This window comes from Acomys minous (genome assembly GCF_964271855.1).
Source record: "Acomys minous genome assembly, chromosome: 1".
Taxonomy (NCBI): Eukaryota; Metazoa; Chordata; class Mammalia; order Rodentia; family Muridae; genus Acomys; species Acomys minous.
In genome coordinates this window covers 19,926,633-19,953,421 of record NC_140483.1, presented here as the reverse complement: position 1 = coordinate 19,953,421, position 26,789 = coordinate 19,926,633, and the positions used below count along the sequence as shown (strand labels likewise).

At 38.7% G+C, this 26,789-nt stretch overlaps 2 protein-coding genes and 1 pseudogene across 3 annotated transcripts; 2 read left to right on the top strand and 1 right to left on the bottom strand.

Annotated features, from left to right (window-relative positions):
- Nucleotides 1-2,047: 2,047 nt before the first annotated feature.
- On the bottom strand, nucleotides 2,048-2,989 carry OR10Z1 (olfactory receptor family 10 subfamily Z member 1; the record flags this gene model as incomplete). Its single annotated transcript, XM_084792799.1, has 1 exon — nucleotides 2,048-2,989. The coding sequence occupies one exon, from the start codon at nucleotides 2,987-2,989 to the stop codon at nucleotides 2,048-2,050; it is 942 nt and encodes a 313-aa protein (XP_084648925.1).
- An 8,084-nt stretch (nucleotides 2,990-11,073) lies between these two features.
- On the top strand, nucleotides 11,074-11,655 carry LOC311596648 (olfactory receptor 10X1-like; annotated as a pseudogene). Its single transcript has one exon. The product of its transcript is annotated as an olfactory receptor 10X1-like (transcript).
- Nucleotides 11,656-21,934: 10,279 nt separating this feature from the next.
- LOC311603726 (olfactory receptor 10X1-like) lies at nucleotides 21,935-22,867 on the top strand (the record flags this gene model as incomplete). Its single annotated transcript, XM_084792811.1, has 1 exon — nucleotides 21,935-22,867. One exon carries the CDS (start codon nucleotides 21,935-21,937, stop codon nucleotides 22,865-22,867), a length of 933 nt encoding a protein of 310 aa, XP_084648937.1.
- Nucleotides 22,868-26,789: the final 3,922 nt, after the last annotated feature.

The window sequence follows — 26,789 nt, the reverse complement described above, 5'->3', positions numbered from 1 at the left end:
GAATAAGGGGAAAATGGGAGGGAGGGAAGAATGGGAGGATACAAGGGATGGGATAACCATTGAGATGTAACAAGAATAAATTAATAAAATAAAATTTTTTTAAAAAAAACTTGTTTTCCTCTTGTCCTGTTTTGGTATTTCACTATTAGAATAGATATTTCTACTCTCAGAACAATACAATTTTGAGATATTAGGGTCCCCACATATTCATTAAATCCCTGAATACTTACCTACATTTTAATATGGTATAGATGATGCTTTATGCACTTATACATTTCTATCTTTTCTTAAGAATCAGTAAAGTTCTTCAGAATGTATTAATTAAAGGAAAATCCAAAAGGATATTGTACTATATCTAGGTATTTTCCAGATAAGTATGTTTCCTTGGTAACTCTGTTGCCTTGTGTCAAACTTAGCACTTCACACAGATAGTCCTTGGCGCATGAATATCGCTCCCTAATTATCATCTCAAATCTCAATTCTTTCACTTGAGTAGAAACTAACTCCTCCTCAATCTTTGGAAAAAATCCTATCACAAGAAACAATTAAAATAATTTTTATTTATTTTTTTGTTAAAAATAATTTTGGTTACAAATAAAAATATTTGAAAATAACATGTAAGCATTTAATAGCATTTGCCTTAAGCCATTAACCGCAGTGGGATATAGCAATCATAGCATACCATGAAAGTGGTTGTTTACCAATAGTTAAGTTAGCTATAAGTAACTAAAATCTTTACTATTTGGAGTTTACAACATAACAGACCATCAAAAATCAGTAACAGCTGATTTTAAATTGTCTTAAAATTTCCATGCCATCCTCCACTCGTTTCTCAGGTCCCTCATACTTCCATCTCTTTCTTTGATACATCTGGTCTGGAACTTAGCTTTTCAAAGCCTCCAGTTCTCTCCAGTCTAGGATGCTCGGTGGCTGCGATGCCTCGTGTTCTTGGTTCCTATTTTCTCCGCTGAAACTCCCCATTCTCCCCACTCACAGGTTAATCTTTCTAAATCAGTCCACAGATGTCTCTCTGCTCCATTTACTACCGTGCCCTGTCTCTCACTCGGCAAAAGTACCATATCTGAAAAGAGGTGTTCAACCGATGACAAGCTTCAGCCATACTGCCCAGCTTCTGCCATTCTGCTATCATCTCTGAAGGTCCTGGTCAGTTCAGGAAACGTTCCACCCATTCTTTAGGAGCATGGTCATATACTAACTTAACTAAAAGCCAACATCGCTCTCTGTACATTATTAGAAGTAGCAGGTGACACTGATCAGAAAATGACTACATCTCAAGTATATTGATAATATATATATCATGCTTAGTCACCAGCACAAAAGTATGAGATGGTGTGAAAAGTGAAGCGACTTGCCCAGCTTAGCACAGCTAGTTAGTTGATGAGCTTGTGTTCACACTCCTGCCGGGGCGCTGTGGGAATTCCCTTTTATTTATCCCCAGCAACACTCTGGGAGATGTATGAAACACTGGAGGTGGAAGGATCAAGCAAAGTAAACAGTTCTACACCAAGCTCAGAGAGATAACAGCTAGGTTGAGCAGTGAGGAGCACATGCCACAGCAGGGCTTCTGCCTGCCCTGCATCCCCAGGACCTCATGCTGAGTTTCAGACCTTAGAAGAACATTCTCGGTCAAATATTTTCATTGTATAATAATCTCAGAATTCTCTACAATACCCCCCCCCCCCCGGATCCTGACATCCTAGCCTGGAACTCTTGTTTGGCTCAACTGGAAAAATTCATAGTGATCTTAACAAATTAAGAAAACCCCTACTGCTTGGTGAGTTTTGGTAAGTGTGAGTGGCATCTGTGAGACTGAAGGTGAATATTAAGAATTGGAAGCACAGTGGATTGAACACAACAAATAGAGCAGGAAATCCTATCTTATCCTTCCAAGCATGCTGGAAGGAAAGGCAAAGGATGTGAGCTTTCAGCACAGCAGTTTTGCCAAGATATTGGAATATCTGGTCCATTGGATTGAACCTGGGCTAGGACCCTGCTTATATAAAAGAGAGTGTCTTTGGACTAGCCTTCATCCTTTACCAAGTAATCTCCCTCGGAAAGCATTTCTCAGAGCTGATTGCACAGCCCGATTCCTTAGACTATAAACAATAGGATTGAGGAGAGGGGTTGCCACAGTGTAGGTGACTGCAATAAGCTGATCCCTCTCAAGGGAGTAGCTAGCTTTGGGCCTCAAGTACATGAAGGAGGCACAGCCATAGTGAATCACAACCACCGTGAGATGGGACGCGCATGTAGAGAAAGCTTTCCTCCGCCCCTCCGCAGAAGGGATTCTCAGTATTGCTGCCAGAATGTAGGCATAGGAGACAGTAATTAAGAAGAAAGAGACCAAGAGGACCAGCAGACTGAGGATGAGGATTCCCAGCTCACTTAGCCTTGTATCCCCACAAGCGAGGCTTAGCACTGGGGGCGTGTCACAGAAAAAGTGCTGGATCTCATGGGAGCTGCAGAATGAGAGGCGAAAAATGACTAGTGTCATTCCCAGTCCAAAAAGATACCCACTCAGGAAGGAGGTGCCAACTAGCTGGGCACAGAGGGTGGGATTCATACGGCTGGTGTAGTGAAGTGGGGCACAGATGGCCACATATCTGTCAAAGCCCATGACAGACAGGAGGAAGCAGTTGGTGCAAGCCCATGAGGCAGAGAAAAACATTTGGGTAGCACATCCCAGAAAGGAGATAGCCTGTCCCCCCATAACCAGGCCAGAGAGCATCCTCGGAATGATTCCCAACGTGTAACAGGTCTCAGAGAAGGATAGGAAGGAAAGGAAGAGGTACATGGGTGTGTGCAGATGGCTATCCAGCCTGATCACTATGATGATGAAGACATTACTGGTGATGGTGATGAGGTACAAAGCCAGGAACAAGGCAAACAGCAGAAACTGCAGCTCCCCAAAGCTAGAGAAACCCAGAAAGACAAAGCCCTTCCAGCTGGTGGCATTACTCTGTACCATTCTGAATGACAGTCCTGATGATTCCACTGACTTCTTCTGCCAGGGCAATGATGTCCAGCCTCTCTAAATACAGGTGACATGAATTCTCTCCTCTTTGTGCCTGTTGGAACACACACAAAAGAATGTCTGACTTAGACTGTAATCACACTTTAGAAAACTCTGTGCTACATCTGGAACAAGCATGTATAGGTTCATCCTAATGTTCACATATGTTATAAAAGCCAATCATTACATTCAAATGAACATAAACTCCTGTATGCATATATACATGTAGGCAAATACAGTCACACATGATTCTACATCTATCACACACTAGAACTATGTGTTACACATCTTCTGTTAATTACTGCACTGCAAGTATGTTGTACTTTTATGTAACAAATACACATATATTCACATATGTGTAAATTAAAAAACACGTGCATCCTGATTTTATACCTAAGAATGTACATTTAGAGTACATTGCTGATTGAAATATAAGGTAGAGGTGGAAGGATTTGTGTATGTTTTGTAGATTAGGCAATAAAGGCCAAGATAGGTAAGTTTTTAAAAGTCAAACAGAAGCAGGACTAGAAAACAGAAAGCATTGCTTCTTCACACAATGACTACTCCCTTAAGACACTGGGAGGCAATTAAACTTAACAAGTGTAGATTAAGTACCTTGTTCAACATAAGTTGATCATATCTATGCAATCACCCTCCAAGCCATCCAATCCTTCCCAAATGCCTTAGGCTGAGTGGAGCAGGCTTGTTTTTTATGTTACCACTGTGCTGAACGCTGGAGGAAGAATGGAGTACATCAAAGACTGTGCATCACACATTCGTTAGCCCAGTGATCAGCCATAAAATACCGCCACATTCCCCAGCCCCGGATTTGATGTAAACCACAGCATGAGTGAGAACAGGCAGCGTTGTGGGAGAAAGGGAGAGTCTTTACTCACACTGAGGATCACCCTGAGGTAGAGTCCTGGTTTTTGATAGCCATGCCGTGGGCAGCGCTCAGAAGACTGTTCTGCGGGAATAAGACTTGAGGTCCATCTCAGAAGCTCCTCTTCTGGGCAGAGGGATGGATCCACATGATATCAGGAAGCTTGCTTTCTCTGCTTCAGCCCCAGATGGTAGGGGAACTGTACCTGCTTCTCTCCAAAGAGCTCCTCTCTCAGAGGATGCTGCTGCCCCAGTGGGTGCTGTTTCAGGAAACATATCTAATTATGGTTCTTATGATCATCAATTGGGAGTATCCTTCTGGGGAAAGCAGGGAAGGGAACAAAGAGGAACCAAGATCATAAGTCAAGCCACAATCCTTTGTGTATCTCGTATGCAGTAAATACATTATTTCCACATACTAAACTTATTATAAAACTTGAAATCAAGAAAGATAAGATAAAATTACATTTTCTGGATGAGGAAACTGAATACAGTCAATTTGAAATGACTCATCCAAGATTCCATAAGTTGGGGTTCACGTTTACAAATTCACAGATTAAATGTATACTTTACACAATATGCTTATAAGAAACCTGGAACTCCCATATTCCTACTGTAGACCAAGGGTTTTGCTACAACTATTTCATTGTGTGTCCAGTCTCAATGCCATTGTGAAGAAGTTCCTGATCTTGCTGAGGGTCATATATTCCTCTTTCCTCACCACTCTCTTGTGCAATGTACCTCTTTTAAAAAGTAACATCATCTCTATTCGCCTTTTTTGTTCTACATGGCAGAAATGTCTGTATCCAGATTTACATCCACTTCCCACCCTTTGGATAACAACATGGAATTCCCACAGTTCCCAAAGTCAGGAAAGGTTAATCATTGCATATGACTGGCATTTTCAAAATACGTAATTTCTTCAGTGTGTGTATCTGTTGTATACAGCCCTATCTAATACAATGGAAAAATATAATAATACCTGGTAACAAAAAGATTAAATTTTATTTTGTGGGTTAAATTGTTAACAGGGATAAAATGTTCTAATTCACTTTATAAATTTTGTATGATAGTTAAGGATTACTAATGTTATCTATTTTGGGAGGGATACCTAAGGAAAATTTAAAGGCATTGCCTAAAATATGATATTATGATAAGAAAGACAACTGGTAACACAGTAGCAAGAGCAAGGAAGTAGATCTTTGTCTCTCATCTTGCATTGAACTCAACTTCAAATGATTTAATGACCTTAACATAACACCTGATACCCTGATCTCACAGAGGAGAAAGTAGGGGGTAGGCTTGAACTCATTGACACAGGTCAGGACTTTCTGAACAGATGCTGCTAGCACAGACATAAAGACCAGCAATGTATAAATGGGACTTCAGAAAAGGAGAAGGTTTTTGTATAGCAAAAGACACAATTAGTCAAGTGAAAGGGCAGCCTACAGAAAGGAAAAATATTTACTTAGTGTCTAGAATATAAAACACACTCAAAACAAAACATCAAGAAAGAAAACAATCTACTTAAAGTGTGCAACTTTTTACAAAGCATATAAAAGTGGAGATTCTGTGGATGAGAAATTGCTGAAACATATGATGGGTCAAAAAGAATGCTTGCTAGACTGATCTAATGGGATGCTTGCTGAACTCAGGCTGGGATAGTCAGACATCACCTAAAAGACAAGGGCAGATACATTTAATCAGATGTTGGAGGTGATCAGACACTAAAAGTGGGAGATTTTCCTCTGAATTGAAGTAGCAAGATTTTTGCTACAGCTCTCTAATACAGCCCCAATGAGGATGGCCACTGTAGCCTGGGGACAAAATTTAAATAAGAAGTAACAGGGATGGGGCTCACTAAAGATATATTCCAAACAGCATCTGTGTCAGAGCACTCTGGGAGGCAGAGGCAGGTGGATCTCTGTGAGTTCAAGGCCAGCCTGGTCTACAAAGTGAGTCCAGGACAGCCAAGGCTACACAAAGAAATTCTGTCTACAACAACCAAAAACAAACAAAAAGAAAGAAACTTCCTGAGCACTGGGGTCACAGTTTCCACTCGGGCATCCTGCAAGACAAAACTTCCTGAGCAGCAGAATACTTCACTTGTGGGTGTTATGAACTCCACACAGAGCAATCTCTGAGGATTTGCAGAAATGTTTCAAAGGTGGCACATTACACAAAATCCCATAACTAATGAGAGCAAGTTATAAAGTTGAGGAGGAGAGACAACAGGCGTTGCATGGGCTGTCCTAACCAGAGCCACACAAACCTCAAGAGCTGAGGACCCTCAACCTTTGATAATAATCACACGATATCTCGCAGTGGCAGAAAGCAAGGCTCTGCCTGCTGTCATTTAATGATGGTGAGGGATGAGCCCAGCCTACTTAATCACTTAACCTCATATCACACAACTCAGGAACCACAGAAAGATTAAAGCTGTGTAAACTAGGAAAACTGTCCTTGCCAACTGCAGCAACTTTCTTTTTTTTTTTTTTTTTACTTTTTTTTCTTTTCCTTTTTTTTCCCCTCCTTTATTAATTTATTCTTGTTACATCTCAATGGTTATCCCATCCCTTGTATCCTCCCATTCTTCCCTCCCTCCCATTTTCCCTTATTCCCCTCCCCTATGACTGTTCCTGAGGGGGATTACCTCCCCCTCTATATGATCATAGGGTATCAAGTCTCTTCTTGGTAGCCTGCTGTCCTTCCTCTGATTGCCGCCAGGTAGGTCATGAAACACCAGGGGTAAAAGTAAGAGTCTGATAGACACCTAGACCTCTGTTATTTTTCATTAATTAGTTAATTTACATCCCAACCACAGTTTGCCCTCTCCCCTCTCCTCCCAGTTCTCTCTCCAACCTGACGCCACATCCATTCTTTCTCTTTTTCTCTTCAGAAAAGAGGAAGCCTCCCATGGATATCAGCCAGCCTTGGCTTATCCAGTTGTGGTAAGACTGGGCACATCTTCTCCTACTGAGGCTAGAGTAGGCAGCCCCGTTAGGGGAAATGGTCCCAACGGTAGGTAACAGAGTCAGAGACAACTCCACTCACACTGCTAAGAGTTCCACATGAGGGCCAAGCTACACAATTGTACCATATTTGCAGAGAGCCTAGGTCAATCCCATCCATATTCGCTGGCTGGGAGTTCGGTCTACTGACTCCCATCAGTGTGTGTTTGAATGATAAAGAATAACAGAAGAGTCCCTTGAGCATCTAAGTGATGGTAGGGGTAAATGATCTAATACTGGGTAAGCAAGTTTTGAGACTTGAAAAACTTACCATATACACAGACACTAAGGAGGCTAGTGCTTAAAGACTCATGAGGAAGACCAGGGTTTCTTAAAATACAATCCTCTGTAATATATATATATTAAGAGAACAGAAACCTCCTGCCTTCTAACTGAATATAATTATTGACAGATAAGAAGGTACCAAGACAATCTAAGGAAGGGGAAATCGATGAGAAAAGAAGGAAAATTAGACCATGTTGTTCATGCATGGCAGGAAAAGGATGATTGAAGCAGGTGTAAGAAGACAAAAAAAAAAAAAAAATCAAAGAAACATTCAAGGTAGAGTCCACAAGGTTATATGTTATCTCTGGGGCCACTTACATGTTTATATTATCTCTATTTTCCACTTCTGACAGCGGCAAGACAGATTCTTCCCTAAGAAATTTAATTTAGCCTGGACTAAAACTAAGCACTATGGAAACTGTTAATTTAAATTTTCAAAGCTCACAACAGTGAAAGAGTAAAACAGGCATTGTCTATAAATTATCCACAGAATACTTACTGGGAATTGTTGTCTTCTTTAAGTCTTCTGCAGTATCATCTTAAGAAATACGGAAATAATGATTACAGTCACATTATTTAAAGGGAAAGCACTGGGGAGTGGAAAAGACAGGGAGTTAGTGACAAAACAGTGTGGTTTCAGTTGCAAATATGCCACTTCCTAGATATGATATGTTAATCTCAGATGTCCTACACAGATCAAAACTGTCTTATGCACTTCATATTTATGCAGTGAAGTGAAAAATCAATAAGCATTTGAGAGAATTTAGGGAAATGTAGACTCCATAAATGCTACTTATCAAATATGTTGACTTATGAAACAGGAAAAGTAGCTCTGCATAATAGAAAATTGAATATATTAATTATAAAGCAGGCATCATGTTGTGGAAGTCAGAAGTGGATGAGATTAAACAGATCAGATTGATGTGGTGATTTCACAGCATTTGCCTCTTTTTAAATGATGATCTGAGCATTCAGAAAATGAGCACAATCTCATTACCGCCCGCGGTAGGCTTACATATTGAGTCTGACAATATCACCAGATGTTCCAAGCATTATTAGTCCTAAGATTCCTGGGGTATTCTTTTTTAATTCTTTTCTCATTTTTTTTGAAAATTGCATTTATGTCTGCAATGAAGTATAATTCTTACATTCTAACTCCTCACATATAGATTCACAACACTGTCTTCCATCTTTCCTTCTTTCTCGTTTTTTATTATGTTTCTTTTTAACGTATACATTTATATTATTACACATAAATGAAATAAACTAATATAGCAGGAATAACCATGAGACAGTCAGGAATTATATAAGTTTTACATTGATAGAGACTTGGTTATTTTTATTTGGCAAACTTGAAGTAAACATCTTTCCTATCTTGTTGAGTCTAAATTTCTAAATGAAAATCAATATCTATCATAGTTCATCTCTATGAACTTAAAACATCTATCTAAATCTTAAAACATATTAACCCCTAACCAACTAAGCTTAATTGTAAGACTAAACTATCTGGCTTACAACCCCATCAGAGACTTGAGAAGGAATAAAACTTAAATACCTAAGTGGACCGGAAGCACAGGTTAGCAGCTTCCAAAATGGAAAAATGACTGAGACAGTTTACTGCCTGAACAGTCACCCAAAACTCTCTATAACATTGGAGCATCATCTTCAGCCTTCTAGCCCGATATATCTAACAGGCATTTGCAAGGCAGGAACTATTGAGGACTTGCATACCCTGTCTTGGCAGAGCTTGGCCATTGACTCTGCCTATATCCAAGCTTGTCCTTTTTAGGCAGAATTCTGTCTGTGGCAGAAACAAGGACATTTTGTCCAGTGGCTGGTTTGCCACATTTGAAGCCATCTCCATAAGGAGGTTTTTTGATGTTCATCACCTTTGAGGTAGGCTGGCATGTTGCTAGGAGTTAACTTATCTTGTCAAAGAATCTTTAGAATAATTTTTAAAAAACCATCTTTAAATGCCATATTCTGTAGGTCTCTGAGGCTTTTAAACTATTTTACCTTATATATATGTAGAATCATATCTACCAATTAGACATAGGATATATATTCATGTGATAAAATTAGACTAGTATTTGGCATGACCATGATTTGTTCAACTAATAATTAGCTTGTATTACTTAATTATCCTAAATAGCCTGCAGCACAACTTTAAAGGTATTGAAAGTAAACCTTGTATTACAATTAAGTTGTATGGTATAACACCTCATATTAGAGTAGAAATATATATTATATGTGTGTGTATATACATAATGTATGTGAAGATGTAAATTATATATCAATGTATCAAAATAACAAAAGGTAGATTATTAAATCTAATCTTCAACTCAAGGCCTTAATTGTTACTCACAAATAAGGTTATCTTTAACTCATTGATACAGAATTGTGTATATTGATTCATCTTTCTTTTTTGATAGTCCACTAAATCCAGTTAGAGATACCCGTGTTCTCTCTGGAGTATGGGGAAAGTCCCAGTGGCCAAATATTCTATAAAGATGTATTTTTTTCCTTCTTCCTTAAACTATTAACTGACAGTGGATAATCAGAATGTAATCAAGTCTGGAGCTGATCTATGCTGGGAATTGAGCCGGCTTGATCTTGTGCAGATGTGGGATTGTGGCTATGGCTACCATATATTCTATCTCAGCGTCTTCAGTGCTGGGAAACAGGCTTGCTCAGCTCTTATTTTGGTGCTGATCGTTGATGTAAAGTCCTCTTACTTGTTCAGCAGACGACCGGAAGGCAGAAATTCTTCCCATCATCCAGTTCTTGCATTCTTTCTGCCTCCTCTTCTGTGATGTATCCGGAGCCTTCATGGTGGGACACCGATAAACATATAAATCCCATTTTCAGGCTGAGTTGCTATGTGATAACTATTTTCCAATTAAATTTTGGGATATTTTGCCTTCCATGCTTCCTTCTCATCAGTGTCCCTAAAACAAAGCAACTTTTAAATCGCTTCTTTAATGATTTAGGACCTAGATGTCTTCTTCAAGAAGAAAAGATGACTTCAGGTTTCTCCCACAGCTACAAGCCATGGCACATGTGCAGTCTTACATTATTCAGAAACCACTGTCTTTACTTTGTAAATATTTACAGGCTATTTATTATTTAAATGTGTTTCTATTAGACATAACTCTGTCCTTTTACCCTCTTCATGTTCTTTTATTCTATATTATGGTGTTCATGTTTATGTGTGAGTGTGTGTTTTCACACACTCACACATACGTATACTCATAAGTGTGTGCACACATGAAGCTCTAAAGCTGACACTGAGTCATTCTCCAGGTCATTCACTGAGGCACAGTCTCTGCTGGAGTCAGAGACTGACAGTTCCAAGTACCTGGACATCCAATTGCCCCAGGTATTCTGCCTCTACATCTTCAATGCTGGGAACGAGGCTTGCCCAACTTTTATTTATTTTATTTTGAACTACAGTCCTCATACTTGCTCAGCAAATGTGCTATCCACTGAGTAATTTCCTCAGTCTGCAAACTCACTCAGCGTACTTCAGTGCTGAGAGTCTCTTATCCAAATATAGTTCAGCTACTGTATCTGAGTCTCTCTCATCTGAATGCCAACTGGAGTATTTCACCAATATTAAATTACAAACCAATAAAATATTTTAAATAGGCCAGAATGATCCCTCTGGACATCATATCATAAATAATGGGTTCCTGAAGATACAAATGCATAATTAGGAAAGCACGTCGTCTACATGCATAAATGAGTTTTGCTAAACTGAATGGAAAATTGATTGTATATTATCTTATGATTTGTCCTATTCACACATGCAGTTCGTCTGAATAAGAAAAGGTGGATTCCTTCACATTTCAGGAACCCAAGCAATGACATTCAACCAAACAATCCTGAAGGAATTCGTTCTCATAGGCTTCTCTGCTTACCCACATGTACAGACCTTGCTCTTTGTTGTCTTCTTTTGCCTCTATATGCTCACTCTTGCAGGCAACCTGGCCATCATGGGCTTGACTTGGGTGGACAGATTCCCTCCACACACCCATGTACCTCTTCCTCGGTGCTCTCGCCTTCTCTGAGACCTGCTATACCCTGACTATCATCCCCAAGATGCTGGTGGGATCTGCCGGACAAGGACAGCCACATTTCAGTCCCAGGCTGTGGCTTTGCAGATGTGCTTCTTCCTGGGTCTCGGTGGAACCAACTGTATCATTTCCACCTTGATGGGGTATGACTGCTTCCTGGCCATCTGCAACCCACTCAGATACCCTCTTCTGATGACCTTGGGCTGGAGGCATCTTGATTTCTCTAACATAGACAACACTGATATTCAGGGTGTCTTTCCGCATACCTAACCTCGTCAGACACTTCTGGCATATGGGGGCAGTTGTGAGGCAGGCTGAATTCACTGGAACACTAAAATGCATGCTAGGCTTGCTGGGCACAATCTAACTTGTCTTCTTGACTGATGTAAGTGTTGGGGTTTCTGGGTATATTCTTGGCCATCCTCCTGATTTATGTGTCCACCCTTCCTTCTGTACTCAAGATCCCTTCAGTTAAGAATAAGCCAAGGGCATTTTCCACCTGAACCTCACACCCCACTGTGGTCATCATCCGTTTTGCTTTTGTTTCCCTGAAGCCAGAAGCCTCAGTGGGAGACAAAAGGTTCATATCAGTTCCTTATGCTGTCATTACCCCTTTTCTCAGTCCCATAACACTCAACGCCAGGAATAAGGATATGAAGAATGTTCTTAGGGAGATCATGATCAAGACAGTAGCCTTAGAATATAACCTGGGGACTATTGCTGCTGCTCTAATATATTGTTTAACTTGCCATGAGAGTCAATGGAGCATTTTCTCTGTGACCCCTGTGGAAAGGTAAGATCCAAGAGCACGTGACTGAGACTGTCGCCTCACCTGCCCCAGGCATTTGCTAAGCTTGGTCATGAAATTATCCAATTTCTCTTTTTCCCACTACCATGAGATTAACCCTACCTATAGGAGGAGTCTGCCAACCTCTGGGCATACTGATCGGCTCACAAGTGAGGGAAGAGCAGAAGGGAGAGCAGCAGCATGACTACCGTGCTGAGAGATGCTTTCAGTATCGGAAGACGCAAGTGTTAAATAGTTCTGGAAAAGTTGTAATGTGCCAAGTTGGACTGCCATGAGAAAAGCTATTTCTAACAGGAGAGACATATTGTAAAACACTAGCAGCTATTTATTTGTTAAAATGTGTATTATACATATGTACACATATACACATACATACAAAATCATTTATTAAATATTTATACCATAACAATCACTGGTCACTAATACTTTTTGCATTTTAACTCTTTTAGAATTTCCAGGGTTTCTTTATGATGTGTTTTGGTCATATTTACCCTCCCTCATTATTAATTGTTTTAACAATAATGTATTTAAGACTGATGCCTCACAATGAATTCAACCCTAAAATAATATACTCACAACATCTTTCATTAAAAGAAACAAGTTAGTAGCATCTACATATTTTATGATTTGGGGAAGTTGGATATGAGGAACATGTTTCCATAGTCTCTGTGGGGAGAATATTCTAAAGCAAGTGTTAATGGGCTAAGTATGAAACTAAGGTATTTGACCAAACATGCACTTTGTAGTAATTTTAACAAAGATGGTAAAGGGTAAAAGAAAAAACATGATGAACATGCCATCAAATGTTTTTAATTCCCAGAACAAAACAGAAAAACTGTGCAATTTACACAACAGAAGAATAGGAACAGATATTACAAAAATTCAGACATGGAAGTCTAGAATATTTGTTGAAACTTTTCTTCAATGATTTTCTTTGAAACAACTCTATGACTTCCTTGAAAGGGAAGTGTGAATGTGTGTGTATGTGTGTGTGCCTGTGAGATATATGTATGTATATGTATAAACATATATGTACACATACATTACTGGGATAATTTTAACTCTAATTCTTATGATATTTTTATGAAGATAAATATTATACTGGGTTAAAATAGTCACACATATGAGTTTATTAAGGTTGCCACTTGTACTGACTCTCTTAGTTTAAAGGGTCATGTTGGGACACATCTATAGCCAGACTCTCTGCTGTCTTTAACCTGTAGACGTTGTTTAAATACCAAGAGTGTTCTTTTTAAATAAAACAGTAATAGAGCATCCTCCAAATTAAATTTTAGAAGACGTTTATGTCCAGATAGATGTAATATAAAAATCTGGCAGGCTTTCAAAGTGGAACGAGTGAAATCACTTCCAACGTCCATCTACAAGGGCAGCACTGTTCTATCAGGACAACCAGGTGAAGACACTATGTGAAAGAGAAGCAGTTTCCCCTCCTTCAGCGGTTACCTGCAAGTGCTTTGTCTCATCATGGAGCCCAGGAGAGTGCACTTTCTGAGTTAGCAGTCCATCGGTGTTGCCATTCTTCTGGTCTTGTTTAGGCAGCAGTATTGCTAAGGGGCCACAGGTATAGTGTCCCTGTCATTTCTAGGAGATAGAATCTCACAACAGACTTCCTGGTCTCTGGCTCGTATAATCTTTCTCCTCTCTCTTCAGTGAAGTTCCCTGAGCCTTAGGAGCAGGAGTTGTGTTGTAGATGTATCAGCTAGGGCTGCCCCCCAAATCATATACACAAATGCAACACTAAATAAACTTAGCATCAAGTATGCATGCAGTGAATATATTTATATGCAGGCAAAATATTCATACACATGAAATACGTAATTCACTTAAAACAGTTGTAAATGAAATGGACACATATATAAGAAAGATCACTCACCACAGTCAAGACCGTTTTATTCAAGAAATATAGAGATGGCTCAATATATTTAGTTTATTAACATAATAATAACAAATGGGTCTAAAGAAAGAAAGCATATTATATTAATAGATACAGGAAGGTTCAATATAAGCACCTTTAAGATGCAATATAGCACTATGATAAAAGCCCTAGAGGCTGAAAGGAACATACTTCAGCATAACAAAGTCTATATATGTGACAAGCAGCCAACATTATCTAAGTGGAGAAAATGTGAAGTAATTTTATTAAAATGGGGAGCAAGACAGGGCTGTTCACGGCTCCTACTCCTTTTCTATACAGTGTTTGAAACCCTACGCAGAGCAGTAAGATGAGAGAAGGAAATTAAGGAGATACAAACTGGAAAAGAAGAACTCACATTATCTTTATTTGCAAACAAAAAGGGAATTACATAAGAGATCCCAAAAAATTCCACCAGAAAATTTATAAATATGATCAACATTTTCATCAAATGTGTCAGGATACAATATCAACTTACACAAACTAGTAGCCTTTCTACAAACCAATAACAAAATTCTGAGAAAGAAATTGTAGAAACATTGATGTTCAAACAGCCTCAAAAAATATATTAAAAAGTGAACCTAACCAAGTAGATGACGAAGTTATACAGTGAAGACTTTAAACCCCTCAATAAAGAAATTGAGATAAAGACAAGGAGATGAAAAAACTCCCATGCTTATTCATGGAGTATTAATAATTAATAATGGAGAAACTATTATCTTACCAAAAACAATTGACAGATTCAAAGAAATTCAAATCAAATTATACATGACATTATTCACAGAATAGGAAAAAACTAATTTTTTTTACATTTTTAAATTTTAATGTATTATAATTTATTCAAATTACATCCTGAGTGTTATCCCCTTGCTCGTATCTTCCCATTCCCACCTTCCCTCCCTCTTCTGGCCTACTCTCCTCCCTTAGACCTCTGACAGAAGGGGACCTCCTACCTCACCATATGGCCATAGCCTAACAAAAGTCCTAGTGTAGCTTCAGCAATCCAGAGCAAAACATTAATCCTGAAAGGACTAGCATACCAGACTTCAAGCTATATTACAGAGCAGTAGTAATAAAATAAGTAACATGGTACACGCATACAATGAACATTTAGGTCAATTAAACAAAACACAAGATCCAAATATGATTGAATGTAATCCCAGCCATCTGGTATTTGAAAAATGCGGGGAAATGCACACTGGATGAAGAACAGCATCTTCAACAAATAGTGCTAGGGAAACTGGATGTCTACATGTAGAAGAATGAAACTAAACTCATGTCTATCGCCGCATACAAAAGTCAATTCCAAGAGAATCAAAATTCTCAAGGTAAAACCTAAAATACTGAAAGTGATAGAAGAGAACATGACCGCTATGTTTCAACATATAGTAGAAAGTGACCTTCTGAAATTTGCTCGGGACATAAAGCCAGAATAAACCTTGCGGCCCCAAGCCTTCTGTATGGCAAAGGAAACAATGTGCTTACCGAAGAGGAAGCCCACCGAATGAGATATAATCTTTACCATCCTCATATCGAATAGAGGTTTAATATCCCGAGTGTATAAAGAACCCAAAACAGAAAGAAATCAAGAAAACACATGACTTAATTAAAAGTTGGGTGTGTGGCTACTTACCTGGATAAAAGTTGTCAAAGTCAGGAACAAAAATGACTAAGATACGCATTTAAATGTGTTCAACGTCCTTAGCAATAAGGGAAATCAAACGTAAAGTACTTGGGGTTCTCATGGCACCCCAGCCAGAATGGCTAAGATCAGAGAAACAACTGACAGTGGCTGAAGGGGATGCAGGACAAGCTGAACCCATGATGACTGCTTATGGCACTAAAATGGTGCAGCCACTATGGAAATGAGTATGAATTCTCAAAAAGCTAAAGATAGAGCTCTCATCTGACTCCTTGCCTTATACCCAAAGGCCTCGACGTCCTACACCAGCTATGCCCACTGCTACTCTTCACAATTGCAAGGTGGGAAGCTAGCTAGATAACCTTGAACTGATGAATGGATGATTGAAATGTGTACAAATGCTTTTACTTACCTTAGTCATCCACATAGTCAGTTAGTAGAGTCATACCGTTAAACAGTCATTTCACTAATGAGTGATAATGCTGAATACATTCTGTACTTTTAAAATCTTGTCATAAAGTTTGTTCTAAGGCAGTGTCCTCATCAATGAAAGTGAACTCAATGAGCATCAGTATTCTAACTTTTATTTAGGCTTCCTGCCAAAGCAAAATTTACCAGGCAGCAGAAAGTTTTTTTTAATGGGCATCATGAATTTTTTTACACCTCAAATCCCTAAGGATTTGCAGAAATATTTCAAAGGCCATGCATTACACAAAGCCCTATAATTAACGAGAGCAAATTATAAAGTTGAGAGAAAGTTTTCTTTCTTCCCTGATGAAAGACAACAGGGATCTCTCGGGCTGGCCTAACTAGAACCAAGCAATCCTCAAGAGCTGAGAAGCCTCAAGCTTTGATAATAAGTACACAACACCTCACCGTGGCAGAAAGCAAGACTCTGCCCAGTGTGGTGGTGAGGGATGAGCCCCAGCTACATAATCACTTGACCTCATATCACACAACTCTGCATCACAGAAAGATTAAAACTGCACAATGTAGGAAAGCCCTGTTCTTGCCTACCACAGAGATTCCAATAGAAAAGATGCGGCCACTTTCTTAAGGTTGCTAAACAATCATAATATAAGTAAGAATCTGGACGCATAGACCAGTGAGTTTCATTAATAAATATTTATTTCTTTTGAGTGAGGAACAACACTTGCTTCTACAAAAATCATGAGAAATATACTTCAGAATCTACCAGTCACAGTGACGTGTTTCGTAACCTAATGAAGCAACAAGGTAGGAAAACTACTCACCTCTCACTCTCTTTTATTAGATGACAATTCATTTGTCATCACTCACTCATCATTTATCTTTGAAGTTGGAAAATGTATGCAATTTTGTGTCTAAAGATCAATAACTCACAGTAAAATGGGTACAAGAGAGGTGAAGATGAGGTGGGACGCTATAATCACATAGTAATTCATAATATGCTTACAGTAGAGGGAGAGTCTGGAAGCCAAACTGTGGCATTGGTTTAGATTGCAGAATATTCCAAAATGTTTCTTTTCTTTTCACTTATTTTTAAGATTTGGTTTTCACTTATGTAGCCTCTCTCTCTCTCTCTCTCTCTCTCTCTCTCTCTGTCTGTCTGTCTGTCTGTCTCTCTGTCTGTCTCTCTCTCTCTCTGTCTCTCTGTCTCTGTCTCTCTGTCTGTCTGTCTGTCTGTCTCTCTCTCTCTGTCTCTCTGTCTCTGTCTCTGTCTCTCTCTGTCTCTCTCTCTCTGTCTCTCTCTCTCTCTCTCTCTCTCTCTTTCTCTCTCTCTCTGTCTCTCTCTCTCTTTCTCTCTCTTCTCTCTCTCTCTCTCTCTCTCTGTGTGTGTGTGTGTGTGTGTGTGTGTGTGTGTGTGTGTGTGTGTATGTTGGTTCCATGGGTACATGGCCTTCCCAAAGGAATCCAGAAGAAGTCATCAGATCTGCTGAAGGAAGAGTAACAGGTATTTGTAAGCTGTGGGACATGGAAGATAGGAACAGAACTATGGAAGAGCATCAAATGCTCATAAGCACTGAGCCATCTCTCAAGCTACAGTTAAAAAAATTAAGACAGGTGTTCACAATGCAGCACTTTCTATCCATCTATCCTGGAATTCACTGTTAAGCCTAGGATGACTGAACTCATGCTACTGTCCTGAATCAGTTTCCTGGGGGCTGTGGCTACAGTAACATATTGTCATGCCATATTTTTCATCTCAAAATACTTCTAAAATTAAGGATGGCTTTACAAACATCAACCTCCTGATTGTGTTGGATGGAAATTATACATGTTAAGTAAACTATAACATTTACTTGTATATACTATGTTATAGAGGAATCACAGAGTTTGTTCTAAAGACACAAAAACTACATAAGATTTCTTGTTTTGTGAATGTGTTCTATGACATCTTTGACACAATAATTTAACATTTTTACTTAGAATACTTAAAACTGACTTTCTTTTAAAGCTGCTATAAAGTGAAAGTATAAAAGCTTTGGTGTATAAGATGTTCTACTGATGAGAGAAATGTTTCCTTGTCTCAGGGAAAAACAGAAGGACCCTAGTAGAACTAGTTTTCCCTGAGATATTAATATTAAATCCAATAATATTACAGAAAATTAATTATGGAGTAAATGGAACAATTACCTGAAAGCAAATGCTTGAAATCAGGAACAGTGACAGTAGATTCAACCTTAACAGAGCTTACACCAAATAGCTCATGGCAAAGCCCCAGGTTTCCTAAAATACAATCCCCAATGATATAGCCTTAGGCAAAAAAAAAAAAACCACAGAGAAATACTTAGTCATATATAATAAGATACTGAGACAATGTGACTAAAGAAAGGAAAGTGGAAGGGCAAAACAAGAAAATTGGAGCGTGTTGTCCATGCCTGGCAGTGAGTGAATAATGATCTAAGCAGGTGTAAGGAGACAGGAGAATCAAAGAAACATATAAGATAGAGTCTATAGGGTTGTACATTAAGACAAAAGAATGAATAATCTGTAAGGTGGAGTTCATAGGGTCATATATTATCTCTATTTATTGTTTACATTATTTTTCAATGCCTCTTCTTACAATGGCAAGGCACTATGAAAACTGTTACTCTACATATTCAAAACTCACAATAGTAAAAAAGTAAAACATACATTGTTTATAGATTAGTCACTTTCTGATCCTTAACTTATCCATACAGCACTTATTAGGAATTCTTTTCTTCTTAAAGTGTCACCTTGAGAAACAGAGACAGAATGTTCATGGTCACATTCTTGGAGGGGAAAACACTGGGGACTAGAAAGAATGGAGAAAAAAACAATGTGACTCCAGTTACAAATATGCCACTTCTTAGAAATAATTATTTCCAAAGTAAATTAATCTCAGCTATCCTACACAGATCACAGCTGTCTTATGCTCTTCGTATTTATGCACTGAAGTGAAAAATCAGTAAACATTTGGGAGAATTTGGGGAAATATGGACTCCATAAATACTACTTATCAAATATGTTGACATGTGAGAAAGGAAAAATAGCTCTGCCTAATAGAAAGCTGAATATATTAATTATAAAGACACGCATCATGTTGTGAAGCTGGAGAAATAAGATTAAGTAAATGAAGAGTTACTGAAGAATTCACATGGTGACTTCACAACACTTGTCTTTGGGTGATGAGCTTGCCGTTAAGAAAATGGGCACAATCTCAGTTGCCTCCTACTTTAAGTGTACATATAGAGTTTTTATGTGTTAGTCTTACACCTCCAGCTAATTACTGTGAACCCCAAGAATCCTGGGGTGTTCTAATGTCCATGCAACTCTCCCCTCAGATTATCAAAAGGGAAGTGTGTGGTGTGTGAGTGTGTGTGTGTATGTGAGTGGGGGTGTGTGTGTATGGTGTATATGTGTGGTATATATGTGTGTGAGTGAGGTGTGTGTGTGTGAGTATGAGAGTGTGAGGTTGTGAGTGTAGTGTGTGTGTGTGTGTGTGTGTGTGTGTGTGTGTGTGTGTGTGTGTGGTGTGCTTCCACTAATGTTTTATAACCTGGATGTCTTAGTCAAGTAGAAATGATAATTTTATGTTTTCCCAACTATTTTCAGTCATTATGCAGGCTCTGTCCTAAAGTTACTAGGAAATCAAATTTCAGTCTAATTTAACAGACATACGGCTATACAATATGTAGAAATGTTGGGGAAAAAGCTAGTAAGCTGCGATCCTCCATGGTCTCTTCTTGAGTTCCTGCCTTGAATTTCTTTTCTGTATTTTCTTTATGAAAGACGGTGAGCTGTAAGATAAGTCTTTTCTCTCCATGTTGCTTTTTGGTCATGGTCTTTATCATAGAAAGGAAAACCTAACTAAGACAATCACTTAACATGTTTTGATTTATATGTGTATGTATATGGTATGTCATGTGTTGTATGTGTATATGTGTGTGATATATATGTGTGGTATGTTATGTGTTGTATATTTACATGTTTGTGGTATGTTGTGTGGTGTATGAATACATGTGTGATATGTCACATGCTATATGAGTACATATATGTGGTATGTTGATGTATCTGTGGGCACATGTGTGTACATCCCTGTGGATATCCAAAGATGACACTATGTGTCTTCCTCCATTACTCTCAATATGTTTATTGAAAAGAGGTATCTGTCCAACCAAGAGCTTGTCAATTCCAATTAGTCTCGCTAGACAATTGTCCTGTGATCCCCGTCTCTGTATCCTAAGTACTGAGATAACAGATGGGCACCAAGGCCTGCCCAACCTGTATGTGTGTGCTGGAACAGGAAGTTACGCCTTCATACCTGTGCAGAAATTCGTTATGCACTGAGTCGCTTCCCCAGGTCCCAGACTCCCTGAGTACATTTCACTGTTGAAAGTCTTACTCAAAGGTAGCTTCATTAATGGACCTGAGTTGCTTTCATCCAAACGTCAGTTGCAGTATTTTATCATTAGGACATTATCAACCAATACGAACCCTTTTGAAGTAAATGATTCTACTTTTAAGAAAGATAAATGTTGCAGCATTTATGCATCCAACCTTATTTTTTATTTTTATTAATTTTTTTTGTTTGAGAATTTCCATACAGATGTACATAAGATGTTTCCCCCCTCACCACTTTTCCCTCCCAACAGTCATCAGCCCCTGGCTTCTCCACTGAAGGAGGGGCTTCATTGAGTTCCTCCTCTGTCTATTTTGGTATTTTTGGTTGGCTTCATCTTGCCAATCTTATGATTGCAGTCACATCCACTATAAGGTTATATCTGGTAAATACTTTTTTTTTCTGCATGCATCTACAACCTCCAGCTCTTACAGCCTTATATCTCCCTCTTCTTCACTGATTCCTCATTCCTCTGCGAAGAGTGTGGGATAGATGTCCCAATCAGAGCTGAGCATGCCACAGACTCTAATTCTCTGTGTTGACCACTCTCTGCATTAACAGTTTATGAGGAAAAGAAACTTCTCTGCAGTGGGTTCAAGGATGCACTTTATACCCTATGCATGTAAAGACAAGGACTTAGGGATCTGTTTATTACTGTGTCTACAAGGCAGATTGATATGTACCACATAGCTTTAGACCCTCCCTTATAGCCTATGACTTGTCCAGTCAAGTGTTTGGGGACCATTTAATGGTACCAGGCATAAGCTCCATCTTGTGCAGCAGGATTTAAGTCCTATTAGAAAGTAACTGACTGTTCCCGCAACCTTGATGGGCTATTACACCAATGGGCATATCTTCTACTGCCAGCCATTATCGTAGTTTCCAGGGTTCCTGTCTGGTTAAGAATATTAATGGACTTTATCCCTGGAAGTGGAAAAAGAACTTTCTAGCACTATAAAAACAGGGATGAATGTTCCATATATGACTTAATCATGTGGTTTCTTTAGGAATAGGGTCTTCCCACCAAGTATGGATGCTCACTAAAAACAATGACAATAGCCTGTAAGGACTCCAGAGGTCCTATGAGACCCCAGGAACCAAAAGCTCAATAAAACTCATTCATACATAACATTAGGCCCCTTAATTGATAGTGAACCTTTCTAAGACCAGAATAAGTAAACTTTGTGGTGACATAATAAATTACAAGATATAATTGAAGAGATAAATGGATGCATAATGAGAAAATCACATCATCTGCACACATAATTGACATTTACTAAACTGAATGGTAAATTAATTGTATGCTGTAATCTTATGATTTGTCCGAGTCACACATGCAGATCATCTGAATATATTAAAGAATTAGGAGGATTGAAGGTTTATTTGTTCTATCTTTCACATTTCAGGAACCCAAGCAATGACAATCAATCAAACAATCCTTGAAGAATTCATTCTCATAGGCTTCTCTGCTTATCCACATGTACAGACCTTGCTCTTTGTCGTCTTCTTTTGCCTCTATATGCTCACTCTTGCAGGCAACCTGGCCATCATGGGCTTGACTTGGGTGGACAGATCTCTCCACACACCCATGTACCTCTTCCTTGGTGCTCTCTCCTTCTCTGAGACCTGCTATACCCTGACTATCATCCCCAAGATGCTGGTGGATCTGCTGGACAAGGACAGACGCATTTCAGTCCCAGGCTGTGGCTTGCAGATGTGCTTCTTCCTGGGTCTCGGTGGAACCAATTGTATCATTCTCACCTTGATGGGGTATGACCGCTTCCTGGCCATCTGCAACCCCCTCAGATACCCTCTTCTGATGACCAATGTTGCATGTGGACAATTTGTGGTCTCTGCTTGGGCTGGAGGCTTCTTGATTTCTCTAATAGAGACTGCACTGATATTCAGAGTTTCTTTCTGCATACCCAACCTCATCCGACACTTCTTCTGCCATATGAGGGCAGTTGTGAGGCTCTCCTGTATAGACCGTGACTTCACAGAATTCATTGTAACACTGATGTCAGTGTCGGGCTTGCTGAGTACATTCTTGCTCATCCTCTTGACTTATCTGTTCATCCTTTCTTCTGTACTCAAGATTCCTTCAGCTGAGGGTAAACAAAAGGCGTTTTCCACCTGTGCCTCACACCTCACTGTGGTCATCATCCACTTTGGATTTGCATCTATTGTTTATCTGAAGCCGGAAGCCTCAGGGGGAGATGACACACTCATGGCAGTTCCTTATACTGTCATTACCCCTTTCCTCAGTCCCATTATATTCACCCTGAGAAACAGGGATATGAAGAATGCTTTAAGAAAGATCACAAGAAAGACCATAGTCTTGAAAAAATGATCTTATGTTATTGTTAATATATGGTTTACTTTCTTCATTAGTCAGCGGAGCATATGCTATGTGACCTCTGTAAAATGGCTTGGATACAGGAACAAGTGATTGGAATTTTCACCTAAGCTTTCCAAGTCATTTTTCAAGCTTGTTTGGGAAGTTATCCAATCTCTCTATTACTCTTAGCTCTGCTGATATGATGGTTCTGCCAATAAATTTCTGGGTCTCCTGTATAATTCATAAGTAAGAAAATAAATAGAGCAAAATGATAAGTAGCAATATGACCACTGCACAGACAGGCATCTTCATTATCTAATGATTTAAATATTAAATGTTTTTGCACAGATTGTAATGCATTTGGTTAAACTTTCCATAGAAAAACTATTTATGGTAGGAGATGTATGCTGTAAAGCCCAAAATCCAGCTATTTGTAAAAACTTGCCTATGCATCATACACACACATTCATAAACATACAAACCTGCATCACACCAATGACTAGTTAATAAATACTTTAATACTTCAATAGTGCTCTATTTGCTACTGTGGTATCACATGACTTCTAAATACTTCAAAGTGTTGGAGAACTGTTAACATTTCAGAGAATAAAAAAGATACTAATACCTGGGTGGCCTGTGATTTATGGCGTTTGATATTAGAAATGTATTTCTTTATTGTCTGTCACCAGGATATTCAAATGCAATTGCTGTGATAGTAATATATTTGACCTCTAAAAAGAGGATTTTTTTGATAATTTTGAAAGCTAAACAATATATAAAACATTTAATCACAAGTAAAGTTAGTGTTAAATATTTATAATATCATTTACTAAATGATAAAAGAAGAAACACTGTACAAATTATGCAACAAAAGAATAGGCAGAGGCCTTACTAACAATATGGTAAGGAAAGTCTAGAAAATGCTGTGAAAGATTTTCTCAGTTTTTCCAGTTAATTGTCTGTGACCTCTATAAAAGGTATAAATTCAAATATGTGGTAAATATATAATGTTTTAAAAAGACAAAATAATTATTGAAAATAGTCACACATGGCAGGCTAAACCAGTCATAAGGACAGATGAGTGAGCATCTGCCAGCTCAACTGCTCCACACCCTAAGCTTGGTTCCCCAAGACCCATTCTACTGTTTCCCATCTTACCACCTGCTCCAGGGCTGGGGTCCTGTCACCAGTTCCAACAGTCTCCAGCTGCTTAGGATGGACAGCTATCTTCCAGACTCCAAGAGACTACAGATTTCATCCTAGACTACTCTATCCTGCAAAACTTTCAATAGCATAGACAAAGAAAACATGATGATTCGTGATAAGAAAAACAAAATTAAACAACATATATGCACAAACACAGTCCTACAGAAGGTACTAGAAGGAAAACTCCCACCCAAGGAGGTTAACCACACCCCAAAATACACACACACACACACTCACAAACGAACAATGGCATCAGCAACATCAAAATAACAGGATTTAATTGGTCATTAATATCTCTCAATATCATAGGACTCAACAGCCACACAAACCCCCCACCCCCCACCCCCCGCTGACTCAAATGCCCAAGATAACAAAATGGATGCAAAATCAGGCTCCATCATTATGCTGCATACAAGAAACACACCTGAGCAACAAAGATAGACATTACCTCAGCACTAAAGGCTGAAAAAAGACTTTCTAAGCAAATGGACCAAGAAACAAGCTAATGTAGCCATTTTAATATCTAAAAAAACTGGAATTTCAACCAGAATTAGTCAAAAGAGATGGGGAAAGACATTTCATACTCATCAAGAGAAAAATCCACCACCAAGATGACATCTCAATTCTGAACATCTATGTCCCAAATACAAGGACACTCCCATTTGTTAAAACAAACAAACAAACAAACAAACAAACATTACTGAGGTTTAAATCTCACATCAATCCCCACACATTCATAATGAGAGGCTCCAATACCACATTCTCACTAGTGCACATGTCGTCAAGACAGAAACTAAACAGAGAAATAGTGGAACTAGCAGATGTTATGACTCAAATGGACCTAACAGATATCTACATAACATTTCACCCAAGCACAATAATATATACCTTCTTCTCAACACCTCATGAAACTTTCTCAAAAATTAACCATATGGGCAGTCACAAAGAAAGCCTCAACAGATACAGAAAACTGAAGCAACTCCATGGATTAGACCAGCATGGATTAAAGCTGGACTTCAACATCAACAGAAAGCCTACAAACCCATGGAAACTGAGCAAGTCTCTACTAAGTGTCCACTGGGTCAAGGAGAAAATAAAGAAAGAAAATAAAGACATTCTAGAATTCAACATAAATGAATGCACAGCACACCCAAACTTATGGGATACAACAAAAAGCAGTGCTAAGAGGCAAAATCATAGCATTAAGAGCCTTCATAAAGAAAATAGTGAGATCTTATACTAGCAACTTAAAAGTACATCTAAAAGCTCTAGAACAAAAAGAGGTAAAAGTTCCCAGGAGGAATAGATGGCAGGAAATAATCAAACTCAGGGCTAAAATTAATAAAAATAGAAACAAAGAGAACAATACAAAGACTCAATGAAACAAAAAGTTGGTTCTTTGAGAAAATCAACAAGATTGATAAACCCTTATCAAACTAACTAAGGGATACAGAAAGAGTATCCAAATTAGCAAAATGAGAAATAAAATGGGGGACATAAACAACAGAGATCAAGAAATTCCAAAGAGTCTCTAGGTGTTACTTCAAAAACTTGTACTCCACAAAATTGGAAAATCTAAATGAAACAATTTTCTTCATAGCTACCACTTACCAAAGTTAAATCAGGAACAGTTAACAATTTAAGTAGACCTGTAACCCCGGAGAAAATAGAAGCAGTCATTAAACATCTCCAGAAGAAGGAGGAGGAGGAGGAGGAGGAGGAGAAAGAAAGGCGAGGAGGAGGAGGAAGAGAAAGAAAGGCAAGAAGGAGGAAGAAAAGGAGGAGGAGGAGGAGGAGAAGGAAAGCATCCTAAATCTAGACTTTCAAAGAAGAGCTAATACTAATACTTCTAAAAGTATTCCACAAAATAAAAATGGAAAGATCATTGCCAAATTCATTTTATGAGGCCATAGTCAGCCTGATATCTAAACCACACAAAGGCTCAACAAAAGAGAAAATTTCAGGCCAATTTTCTCCATGAACATTAATATAAAAATATTCAATAAAATACTTACAAAGAGAAATCAAGAACACATCAAAAAGACCATCTACCATCATCAGGTAGGCTTCATTCCAGAGACGGTTCAGCATATAAAAATCAATCAATATAATCTGCCATATAAACAAACTGAAAGAAAAAAACACATGGTCAGGGGTCCCTCACAAACAATGGCACCAGCCAAGGACAATACAGGCCGTAAACTTCAAACCCCTACCCAGATCTAGTCAATGGACAGGACATTCTCCACAGTTGAGTAGAGAGTGGGGTATGACTTTCACACGAACTCTGGTGCCTCATATTTGACCATGTCCCCTGGAGGGGGAGACCTGGTGGCACTCAGAGGAAGGATAGCAGGCTACCAAGAAGAGACTTGATATCCTATGAGCATATAAATGGGGAGGAAGTCTCCCTCAGTCACAGTCATAGGGGAGGGGAGTAAGGGGGAAATGGGAGGGAGGGAGGAATGGGAGGATACAAGGGATGTGATAACCATTGAGATGTAACAAAAATAAATTAATAAAATAAAATAAATTAAATTAAAATAAAAAACAAAAAACACATGGTCATCACATTAGATCCTGATGAAAAATAAAAAAGTCTTGGAGAGATCAGGGATACAAGGTGCGTACCTAAATAAGATAAAGGCTATCCACAGTAATCCAGCAGCCAACATCTAATTAAATAGAGAGAAACTTAAAGCAATTCCACTAAAATCAGGGACAAGAG